Source organism: Micropterus dolomieu, linkage group LG08 (genome assembly GCF_021292245.1).
Source record: "Micropterus dolomieu isolate WLL.071019.BEF.003 ecotype Adirondacks linkage group LG08, ASM2129224v1, whole genome shotgun sequence".
Classification (NCBI taxonomy): Eukaryota; Metazoa; Chordata; class Actinopteri; order Centrarchiformes; family Centrarchidae; genus Micropterus; species Micropterus dolomieu.
Window position 1 is genome coordinate 20,600,902 of NC_060157.1, and position 12,429 is coordinate 20,613,330.

At 42.1% G+C, this 12,429-nt stretch overlaps 1 protein-coding gene across 1 annotated transcript in view; it reads left to right on the plus strand.

The window, feature by feature from the left end:
- Positions 1 to 12,429, plus strand: part of casz1 (castor zinc finger 1) — a 77,839-nt gene that overhangs the window by 32,970 nt on the left and 32,440 nt on the right. The window contains exon 2 of the mRNA XM_046056595.1: positions 9,226 to 9,786. Coding sequence (XP_045912551.1) covers positions 9,226 to 9,786 — 561 coding nt within the window. The remainder of the gene's footprint in view (positions 1 to 9,225; positions 9,787 to 12,429) is intronic.

A 12,429-nucleotide genomic window follows, 5' to 3' on the forward strand; every position in this document is an offset into this window, starting at 1 on the left:
CATTCAAATTACCACAGTAAGAATGCAGCGGGGAGCTGAGAGGTGTTCAACACCTCTTTAAACGGGGCAGGAGAAGAACCTGGATCATGCGAAACAGCAGGAACGGAAGAGCTGTGATGAGCACAGTAGTAGGCCAGCTGAGTTTCCTTGATTTGGTAGATTTTTTCGGCAGGTTCAAACCCAGCACTCGCTGACACGATCGTGATTAAAAGTGATATTTCTGACACATTAGGATGCGCACGGGAAGTAACCTCCTCTAAAGCGTTCATTATTAGATGCATGACAGACCTGAATATTTATAAAATAGGTTTTAATAATTAATAGCAGCAATCTGCTCGCGTAATTCATCAGATTTGCACTTCAACTGAGTATCCGTTTTCACTTTAAAATAATAATAAGAGGAATATTAATGTTAGAGAAATGTAAAACGGACAGCTGGATACAGCGCAAATAGGCAAGCACTCCATGTTCACTTCTGAGGCTTTCCTTTAACTTGTCACTTGTAAAATAAAATTTCATTTTAAGCTGTTAACGCTGCAGTTTGAAAACCTTCAGTTGTTTGTGCTTGACAATTTAGTGAGCAGCTTCTCACAAATGTGGCAACTCATGAAGATAAAGATGCAGGAAACAAAGTGGGTTTGGTGTAGAATGCAAAAGTAGTTGCTGTGGTTTTATCAAAAGCAAATTTATTTGTTTGAGTCAACTTAGCAGCACTTCCTTTTGTATACTGAGACCCAAAATAGACAGCATTCTTTTTTCCTGTAAAGCAGCTTTGCTTGTTTCATCGTTTCACAGTCATTTTTTTCTCCCTTATTGTGAGTGTTGTTTTATCACACCTTCAAATTCAGTCACGGCACATTCCTCCCTCTACTGAACTCCCAGAAACAAGAATGTTCCTGTTTTAGGTGAAAACTGCCACGTTTAGTTCCGCCTCCAGTTCACATTGAACTTTTTCGGTAAAGCACACTGTTTTAGTGCTGTCACTGACGCAGTGGTGTGTTTATCCTCACTGTGGATCAGCTTTTTCCTGACTGTGGAGAAATGTCAGTGTACGTATTTGACAGTGTGTGTCTCACAGAAAATGATGTGACCTGCAGCCACTAGACAGAGAGGAGCAGAAGGAGAGCACAGAGCACAATGCCCTGCTGTCTACAAGCCTGCCAGCAGGCGCGCAACACACACATACAGCAACACACACTTAATATTGGTTGCAGCCACTTAACATTCAGTATGTGTTTACAGTGTATTGTGCACATACCCACACTTTTACAACCACAGATGGACACAAATACACTTTAAAATGCCATATCTCATTTCAAACCTTTTGTCACTTCCACCCTGCTTATCAGAAAAGTAAAACTAGTTCTGGCAGCAGAGTCACAGCCACAGGGTCTAAAAAATGCAAATCCCAGGAGCAGGAAGACTCATTCTCATCACTTCCTCTCATACCCCAACAAAGAATGTTGTTTTGATCAAAATTTAATTGTGCTTCATAAGAAGAATACGTTGAGCATTGAATGTGTAGAAAGTGGTAAAAAAAAAAAAGTAAGTGTTTGAAAAAGTCTTTTAGCGAGACATGGGTCATTTATGGACTGGGAGAAAACCTGCCCAGGATGACATTTCCACGGGCACCTGTGATTCACTCTGCTGCATATCAAGTCCAAAAGAGGAAAAGTCTGTCAGGCAGAGCAAATTTTTTAATGGTAGGCAGGGATCGATGTTGTCAGCGCAGGAATCCTGTCTGAAAATACATGCTTTTTTTGGGTAAATGTCACCTACTTCTTTCTTTTCAAGGAGATAAAGAGAGAGAGAGGATAAAAATGGCAAAGGGTGGAGAAGAAGGAGGAGGAGGTCACTGAGATCTGATGCGAACGTTCCAAACCAGGCCGAATTTAGGGAAATTGCTTCAAAAACATTGACTTGTGCTCTCATTCACAAAGCCCCCGTATCTGAAAAACAAATTTGAAACATAACCTTGGAAATCAATTAAGAAGTCCCCGGGAGCTTGAGAAAAAAGAAGGGAAAGGTCCACCCTTCTTTTTCCTTTTCCCCCCTCCCTACATGTCTTTTCCTCTCCTCTGCTTAACAGGGACTTAGCTGCCCATCAGAACACTGCCTTGTGTGAGGAGGCTTTGTCAGCGGGGGCTTTATTTAATTTTTTTTAACGGCAGAGTGCCTTATATGCTGTCAAAATGTCTTAAGAGTCTTATTAAAGAAATGCCACAGCTCATTTCCTTGTAATGCAATTCATATGCTGGTGAAAGGGGGCATGTCTAAAGATCTAAACAGCTTTGCTTTTTAGGCTTCACATTAGGGGTTATCTGTGAGGGCTTGTCATTGATTGACATTATCTGGCCTGACAGGGCCTCATATCAAGGTTAACCTCATGGACAAAAGTGCCACCCGCATGGACACACAAACCCACTCTCTCACCCACACTCGTAGTCAAATAAGGCATGCTCTCCTCGACTTCCTGTCGAGAGGGGTGCTATGCATGTGTGCTGGCTTCATCTGTGTGTAAGCCAGGTGGAGATTTCCAGACTTAATTGATAACTAATGGAGCGGCGTGTGCTGAGTTTACCCTGGAGGATTGACACTCTGTGTGTTTGTGTGTGTGTCCTGTGGAGAGATCGAGGGTGTAGGTGACGGTAAGAGGATGGGGATGACTTACTCAGCAGCGTTGCTCCGGATTTTGGTGAATTAAATATGGCCCCAAAGATAATGACATGGAGTGACACACACCAGTCTGGTGGATTCTGACCTCTTAGGCGAACAGGCCGTTCACTTGCTTACTGAGGATAGTGTGTAACTAACACTCACATGAGCATAATAACACACACTCACACAATCTCCCCTTCTCCCTCCCAACAAGCCACAAAGGCGAAGAGAGATCCCCGTGACCAAAATACAACTGAAGCAGTTAATCTGTACAGATATTAGCTCAAGGGCCCTTGAGAGGTACACCGCTGAGCCCCTTCTCCACTGTACTACCCACACTGCCTTGCTGCCGCACCGAGCACATCAACCATCAGGGAGGGACACAGGGGTCGTCTGCTCATTTACCATGGCGGTTGGCTTATCAAGTTGCACCACTTGTGTCTTGAAACTGAACACGGGAGTTGAGCTTCAAAACAAAGCTGCAGGAATACATGTTTCCGTCTGTGGAAGCATGGGACTGTGTGCGATGGTGTATTTTATAAAGCAAAGTTTTTGCCTCTCACAACACAACACTTATAAATTAAGTCGTCATCTGGTGCCAGCTGTGAGTCCAGATTTGATGTACAATTTTAACAAGTTAGCCGTGTGTCCCATGAATTACCCTGAGCATCAAACACAATAAAAGTTGGCTGTTTTGGTACGCGGCTGTCAGAATGGTTCTTGTCACTCATGTCAAATAGTTTTTTTCTCTCCCTTAGACCATTTTAGGCTGCTTGTCCTCTGTTCTGGAAAACACCATAATTACCCTGTTTGTGATGAAGCTGGAGGGCGTATTTGTCCTTAGATTTCAACTTTCCTGCCTGATTGCCCTCAAGTTCAACGTCTTTCCTCTTCCGTCTGCACTTGAAATATACATTGTTTTGTTCAGCCATTGTCCTGTGTGCAGTCAGAGTGTGTGTGTGTGTGTGTGTGTGTGTGTGTGTGTGTTACTGGGGCCATTTGTGTCTGCCTTTCTCCTGCAGCGTCTTTTTTGTGTTTTGCGGCGGTGTGACGGGAGCGTGGCACTTGGCTGAGGGCTTGTGTTTGATAGCAGCCCGTGGACTGAGCTGAAGTGAAAAAGTCCAAACGGGTCCTTCAAGGTCAGCACCCCCAGAAAGACAACACACAATGTGCAAGGTCACTTTCTAGACTAAAAGCAATAAGTGCTTTATTGATAGAAAAAAACAGCTACAAGCAGGCAGATGTGCAACCAACTGATTAATAATAAAATACATTTGTGAGAGAGAAGGGCAAGGGGAGGGGAGGGGGCAGGGGAGAGAAGACCGCTACCTCCTGACTATATGTCCTTGTGTTTGTGTACTGTATGCATGTGCCTGCACGTATGCATGTACAGTATGTTTCGCAGCACAACACTGCTCCTTAAAAATTTAGATTTAGAATTAGAAATCCAGTGGTTAAAAAAAAAACAAATTGTGACAGATCAGTGCTGTTGGCAGTTTCCCGGGTGCACAGTACCTCTCTTCATGCCTGAATCATTTCCTATCATTGCTTCAGTTTGTGTGATCTGTAAAGTACAGCGTGAAAGTACTGTTAAAAGAAGATCACAGACATTTCACCTCTCCTGTTTTGACAGTAATCTGCGTATCATATATATCTCATCAGTATCATGTTTTATGATAGACAGTGAACAGTCACTGTAGGTTCCTTTTTTCCCCCATTCAGTCACCTTATGAACAGTGTGCCTTTTGTACTGTGCTTACTGTGCTATTATCTTTTTATGAAAATAAGCAGAGGGTATTGGACTGTCGTCATCTTTTATGTGCCTTTATCTTTCTTTCTCTCATGCGCTCTCTATCTCTTGTTCTTTCTCTTCCCCAACCTGGCAAACCTGCCTAGTGAGTAGAGCTCCAAAGTGGATCAGTTAGTGGCAGATTTAGATTTGAGGTGAGGAAAGCTGAGTCCCAGTCGCAGCTAAACCGATTTCTTCAGGAAGACTCTGAGGGAAAGGAGGACTGGGAGACTTCCATATGCTCTGTCACCCCCTTCCCCTCAGTGATCACCTATAGTTGTCTCCCCACAGCTTTCTTACTCTTTGGTGGCGTATACCCGCCTTTACAGCTCCTTTCTAAATCCCTTCTCTATGTAAACTTCTTCTCAGATGTACCCACCCCTAAACCCCCATCTATCAACTAGTTGGCAGTGGCATTGTTTTTAATCATCAGAACCTCAAAATTATTATTATCGCTTCTGATGCGGCAATTAAAACTTCAGGTCAGAGGCACAACGAGCGGTGATCAGCAGCCGAGCTGAGAAGTTTTAATTAGACGATCAGAACCATTAATGCACAAAAAAAAGGTGTGCGCTGGGAAATTAACGGGAACGTCTTAATCAGGGTTAGCGACTCCGAAGAGGAGTCAAGTGAACAGAGAGCAAAAAACAAATCATTTCCGCACCACTGGGACAAAACTCAATTAAATATGCATGCGGAAAAATGGAAATTTCTCAGCATCGGCTGCACCGACTGTTGGAAAACTGTGGCAAAATCTCACAGCGGGGTCGACGACCTGCTTATTGTTATTCTTGTGTAATAAAAATGAGAGAGGGGCCAGATGCTGGGGTCTGGGTGTCGTGCCGTAGTTGTCCATCAGTGGCTTTCCGCTTGACTTCCTTGCGGCTGCCGCAGCTTCTCTACCATGCATGGGGGGGGGAGAGGAAAACATTCTCTTCCTGCAAGCTGTAAATTTACAAAAATAAAAACATGCCAATTTTCAAGTGTGTCTGTGTATGTTTGCCTTTGTGGCTCAGTGATTTCCCTGAAACACACATGCACATACGCTCTCTCACACATACATCTCCCTTGAGAGCCAGAGACACAAAAGGTTCACTGAGCTACACACAGAGAGCTGCAGCCTTGTCGATTAATCTGCCAAAGGTTCATAAAGTTATAACTGGTCTTTTTTAAAGAGCTACAGCAACTCTTGGTTGCATATTGTAAAATAATCCTGAGCTAAATAGACATCTCCCAGACCCTGTTTGTATTAATTAACTCCTGATATTGCGGGGGGTTTGTCCCTGTGTCAGTCATGTTGGAACTCAGCAGGAATCTCCAACAAGCCCTGTACTTGTGTTTGATTAGGTGAAAACATAAGCTTCAGTTTAAACAGGTAATATCTACCTCTCTTATATACAGACCCTCCTGTGTGCTCGCTCCATACAAACTGTGACAACACTGCAGGGAGCCAGTATGTTTATGGTGCAGCGCTGCACTTTGAATGAACAAAGTCAAGTTATTCAATTTCCTATATGTTGTAAATGTGACTTTACGTCTTCCAGAAGATGATTACACAAGTGTTTTAGACATAAACTGCCTCATCTTGTATGCCAGAAAGAGGTAAAGCCGCGACCCTGCCAGTCACAACCATTGTTAACTCCCACGTCCTTTACCCGTAGCTGCCTTGATTACAGTCTGCGCACGATCACACAAATAATGCACTTCCAACAGCGTTATTAGGATTTGAAACACCACTTGATTGGGCATGATATCATTCTGGCACACAAACAGAGACTCTGCATCAAAAAACCAACAAGACCTGTGGGGCTTAGAGCTGTGGAAGAGTAAGTTTGTCAGTGCGGAGGGCTAGACTTGAACATAAGCTGTGTCATCCAGGGCTGAGAAGAAACAGGGCCCCAAAGAACTTTGATGCACTTATTTTTGACTGAAGATGAAAAAGAACCTGACCTGGTCCAAACGTTTTCAAAATAGTTTCTTGACTTTTTCCTCAGGTTTTGGCCTTATACAGGCAGTATATGGCGCAGCTTTGTGGCCCTGCACTGTTTCCAGTAAAAATAGTGTCACCGTTAACATAAGCAGTTGGAAAAATTAGTTTCAGCTGTTGTGTTCAAATTCTAACCTGCCTTTTTTTTTTTTTTTTTTCAACTCAGTGCTTACTGAGGTGTCTCCTCCTTGACAATTAGCACACCAGGCTAAAACAGACTGTAAATAATGTCCAATGCATGTGACAGTGTTGTTTTTCTTTCTGATATTCATTAATAAGGCAGAATGCTTACTGGACTCTCGGGGAGGTGGGGGAGTTGGTCTCAGAGGGAAAAGTTGTTCTTTCATGTAGGTCCCCACAGATTTTATCTCATTGTACGCTATCATGCACACAAACGACTTGAGGTAAACAGCTTAGTGTTACCATAGCAATCCCTATTGTAAGCAATGGCAAAAAGCTGCTGTGGACAGAAACCCTCAGCATAAATAATAGTTTAGACAGCTTCCATAAACCATTGAACCATAGCGTGTTCTTCCTTACGGGAAGCCCACAATATTAAATTAGTTTTAAAGCACGCCCTACCTTTAAAAAGAAAAACACTGAATATGTGCTTAAGATGTTTGATAATTCAGTTAGAGGCCCGCTTAGATACTCAACCAGTAGCAGTCCTCCACTCACGCTCCTTAATGTTAACGGAAAATCATACATAAATACTCACTAATGGAAAAAAACAACAGTGTAGGGGTCATTTCCTACAAGGAGCTTGAGATTGCAATGCACAGGAAATCGGTAGTTAAAGCATGAAATACTGAACGCAGTAAACAGAAAAAAAATGACCTCCACTGCAACACCCAAATGACCTCAATCTTCCTTTGTAGAGTATTTTTGAAAAAAATAAAAAAAACTTGACAATTTATGTCTTCCACTTCCTAATAGTTTTTCCAGCTGATTTTTTTTCTTCAAAATTGCTGTCTTCTAAAAGGTGACCCTTTCACCCCCGCCTGCAATTGTCTAACACTAAATTGTACAGTAATGTGCCAATGATATATGGCCTACTCAGAACTACATAATTCCTGAAGTCATTGTTTCACAGAGGAAGCCCGCAATGTAAATACAGTAACTGAGAAAGCATGTGTGGGGTGCATGGGGTGCATTGTCTGGCGACGGGGCAATCTGTAAACTCCTTCAAATTGTATATCCTCTAATGATTCCACAGCTTTGCAAAAGAAAATGAAAACAGGATTTTATGTTGCACCGATGTGATTTACATAATGCTGGCAATGGCTCACACATGATTGTGCTTGGCTTTATGGCTGAGGGAAAATGAAGAGGCACTTACTCATTGTTACAGAGAGTGAATTGAGTCTTTAAGATAGAACTTTGCTACCTCTGATATCACACATTTTTTGCCTGGTGAAATGGTGTGTCCGTAGCTTAGTATAGTGTATTATCTTAACCACAGCGTGGCTGAGTTAAAATTCAAAACAGTTTCACACAAGAAGAAATATCTCTGCTGTGGGGTTGAACTGTTTTCACTGAGTCTCAACTGACAAAGCTTTACATACAACTGAATAAAATCAGAATAGAAGTTAACATGCCTGTCTGATGCCTGGTGATTCTGATGCTTTTTTCTTTTTCTTTTTTGCTCTCATAAAAACTGTGTTACTCACGGTCACCTCCTCCTTGCTTTTTTAAAAGTTATTTACAACTTGATAAAGATCTGGCCTTGATTTTGAGTCTGGAATATGCTGTTGGAAGGTGAACTTTGGTGGCTCTGGAAATAAAGTTAAAGGTACTAGAGTGCAGTTTCTGCCCTAAAAAGGCAGCTCTGGATATGGAATGCCACAGGCAGCTGTTCCTGCCTCATCAGAGGACATGTTATAAAGATAGCCCCACTTGGGTTGAAATAATGCCACCCATTCCTGCCCCAAAGCACACTCTATCATGTTCTATTGTTCAGAGAGGCCGCACTTGGGGGGAAATGTTGACACTGTGCAGTATGTCTTAAAAGTAAAGATGGTAACTACAACATTTTTGTTTAATGTATCTATGTTACTGCCTTGGCTACATCAACAGTAAAAAAAGAAAAACAGGGTATAGAGAGATTACATACATGCCGTATTATTTTCCTTTTAATAAAGTGAAACCAGCAGCCTCTAATCCCACTGAATAGCCAACATGAGAACACAGCTCCAAAAAGCCCAAAAGTGCTCAGTTTTCATTCCACATCCTGACAGCATTAATGCTGTGCAGCCCCCCACTCAGTGGCAGGACCACAGCCTCTTGAGGTGAGAGTAAAGATAACATTTCAGTGTCTCTATAGCACTGTCATGTGAAGGATTATGTAGCCGTGTATTTGCTTCTTGTAGTACCGTAGGGGGTCTGATACCTATCTGCCTGTGATTTTAGCTGCCTGTGCTTTTTTTCCCTCTCCTTTTTTTCCACCACTGCATTAAATTCAGAGCTGACCGAAGAGGTGTGACTTAGAAAGATATGTACAGTATCTCTGTGTGTCCTTCCAGTCTTGTGCTGTTATTGTTAAGTGCTTTTGGATGTTATTAATAGCAGCAGCCACTATGTTGTTTTTCCATTGTGATGTTAAAATCAGTACGAGTTACTGACATGGAAAAGCTGGTTCAAACTGTTACTGAAAGCATGTTCTCGTTTAAAAAACCTGCTTATTGAGTGAATTGTGGCGTTATATATTTCTTAAACTGTTACACAGATAGTTGTGATTTTTAACAACTTTAACTAATCTTACATCTTTTTTTTTTGTTCCTGTTTCCATCAGCTGAAAGGAGTTTATGCACTGAAACGACCTCAGGAAAATCCAAGATGGCCGCCAAAAGGAAAGGTGGCCTAAAACTCAATGCTATCTGTGCCAAGCTGAGCCGCCAGGTAGTGTTCGACAGCAGCTCCCAGAATGCCGAGGGAGACCAGAGTGTAGCAGAAAACAGTGAGCGTGGCAGTTCCCACTACGATGACAATGAGACCAACTTTCCCGAGAGCTTGAGCCTAAGTCAGAGCCTAGAGGAGGACCAGAAGAGACGTGAGGCTATCGAGAAATGGGTCAACGGCGAGTATGGCGATGAGCCGCCAGGCCCTGAAAATGAACAGGAGCATGAACTCAAAGTCAGCAATGACGAAGACGGCCCTCCTGAGGGCGTGTACATGGTACAGCCCCAAGGCTGCAGCGATGAGGAAGATGATGCAGAGGAGCCTGAGCCCGTGGTGGCGTCTCAGGATGGCAGTTACCATGACGACAAAGAAGCTGAAGACAAGCCTTCAAAAGAAGACACCTACATGCCGCCGAGCGAGACCCAGAGTCGCCAAGCACCTTTCTCCTCTACAGGTACATTTTGACTCTCTGCCCTCTTATCAGTTTCCTTCTGATGTCGCTGCCACACTCTGATTTATACTCGACCCTTTTGATACGTCTTAAACCAACACTACCTTTGCCCTTCAAAACATTCCCCTCTATAGTGTTATGGGGCAAAGGCTTAGATAGAGGGCGGGTGACATTGCCACATCCACATAAGCTTAAGTGTGCCCATTATTGGAAAGAGACGCTCTAGAGTTACAATATGAATAGCCAGTGACATTATTACCCCAAAGACAGATTCAACTGGCAGGCCGGGGGGGGGGGGACAGAAACTTGTCAGTGTGTGGTTAACTGTACGAAGAAATTCATAAATGGAGTAGGCTTACAATGTAAGGCCGTTTATGCACTCTCCCAGCTGCTGTGGGCCAAGAGCGCATGGCAGGACCAGGCTAAGCTTCATATTACACCCAGGATTACATATTGAGTCTTTGATTTTCCCTAAGCTCACTAAACTTAGCCACTGCTTCAAGCTCCTCCATTACATGGAGTTGTAGTCTGCCGTGGAGGAGTTTGAGTTTTTACAGTTGTCAAATCCAAGAAATCAATCGTCAAATAAAGTAAGAAATAGTAAAGTTTGTTGCAGTGTCATATCACACTTATTATTAGCTTCTCACAAAAAAGAGTGGCTCCATGTATTCATTGTTGCAAACATGAGCATATTTTAATAAATTCCTTAATACTATGTGTTCTTGTAAATGACTTATAATAACCCCAGTTTAATTGTGACATGACATTCCCACACTATAATTCACTGATTATCAAATAGATAAAGCTGGCACAGACTTCCAACAGTCATTCTGAAGCAGCAATAGTATGTGTCAACAGCACGAACAATCTTTTAAGAAAGTACCGTTTACAGTTATACACTTTGTGACCCTTGAAACTACACGCATGTGCACTATAGGAGAGTGGCCTTTGTATAGCAGATGTTACACAGAGCTGTAAAAAGAAAAAAAAAACATAGCTTGGTTATATGAATAGATAAAGCCTGTTTCACAAACACCCAGAGAAAAAAAACAGCAATTTGTAGGTGAGACCGGTTGTTGCGGTACAAAAACAAGTTTTGTTTTGTGCTTGCTCACTTCAGTTTAACAGTTTTTCGGTCTTTCATGTAGGTTTAGGTATCTACCTCCGAGTCATGTACTCATACTCTTTTTGTCTCCATTTCTTTTTGTTTTCAGCAACTGTACAGCAGTAGCTCTGGCCACACACAGAATTGGGGGCAGGGGCTTCTCAGAAAATGAAGCAGGTTTCATTTCAGAGGCAAATGAAAAAGGCTTTGTGGTTTTAATTAGTCATTTTGTGTTTATTTCATGGCCTTAAAAAAAGCCTGTCTGTAAATATGTATTACTGTTGTGTAGCAGGCCTACACCTTTCCCCCCACTGGCTCCCTTACTACTTTACATCTCACAACAAAGCCAAAGTGTTTGAAGACTGCGGAGAGAGCATACTGCATCAGTTGCAAATCTTGTCTTTAGAGTGTTTTTTTTTTTGCCAGAGTTGCTCTTTGTTGATTGTAACTAGGGCATCTATATTGCCATGTTTCTGCTCAGCTCACAATTAAAACATTTTTTTCCCCCTCTCTCACTCTCGCCACTGTCTTTCAAAGGCTGATGCGGAGTGCACGTAATTATGCATATAAACATAGTGGCTTAATTATCTCTCACAACATCAGTGACAATGTAATTAACAAACATTGCAAGATCAATGAGAGAAACTGCGACCTTCAAAACATTTAACTCCTCACATTGAGGCATCGTGCGGATTTCCTATCAGTGCAAAACCCCAGAATACTTTTCCTAGATAATTTAGATGTCGCATTAGAGCCCTCATAAGCCAGTCAATGGAAAAACCAATGAATAAAAACTATGAAAGCAATGACAGAGATGCTCATAGCGATGGATCAAACAGGCTTGACCATGACTTCCATTTGCAATTCTGGGTTCACTGTAAAAGGTTATTGTTCATTTCAAGCTGTTTCAAAGCCTTCTCTATTTACTGCCTGTTAATTAACTTACCAAACAGCGAGGAAGTCTAAAGCACCGCACAGTTTTGTGTGTGTCAAATTAGTCCAAACAAATGCACATAATGTCATTTATTCAAAGCAACTCTTTATTATGATACCACTGTCCATTTAAACAAAACACACTTAAACTAATTCGCTAACATGAACACAAATTGCATTTTAAAACTCTCTTTCAATTATTGTACCATTTAAAAGATTTCCACTATTCAAAACTTTCTCTGACTGAACTCCACTGAAAATGCAGTATGTTATTAAAACATTTTATTAACCATATGGTCTACATTGTGCATGTGTGGTTAAAAACTGACGGCCTTTAGAGGGTATTCAAACTCTAGATTATTCCATATATAGCCACTAGCATGCACCTTTATCATCAGCGACACCTCTGCCTCTCAGTCCTGCGAGAAGAGAAGCTATGCCACACTGATGGCCATGTTTGGTCAGCCAAAAGGAGATAAAATGCCCATCTGTTATCATATCTGGGAGGAGAAATGTGGCCTAATTGCCTCAAATATAGACAAGGCAGGTCTCTGTCGTGTGTGGGATTTTGCTTGCCTGAAGTGTCAAGATTAGGAACCACTTCTTTG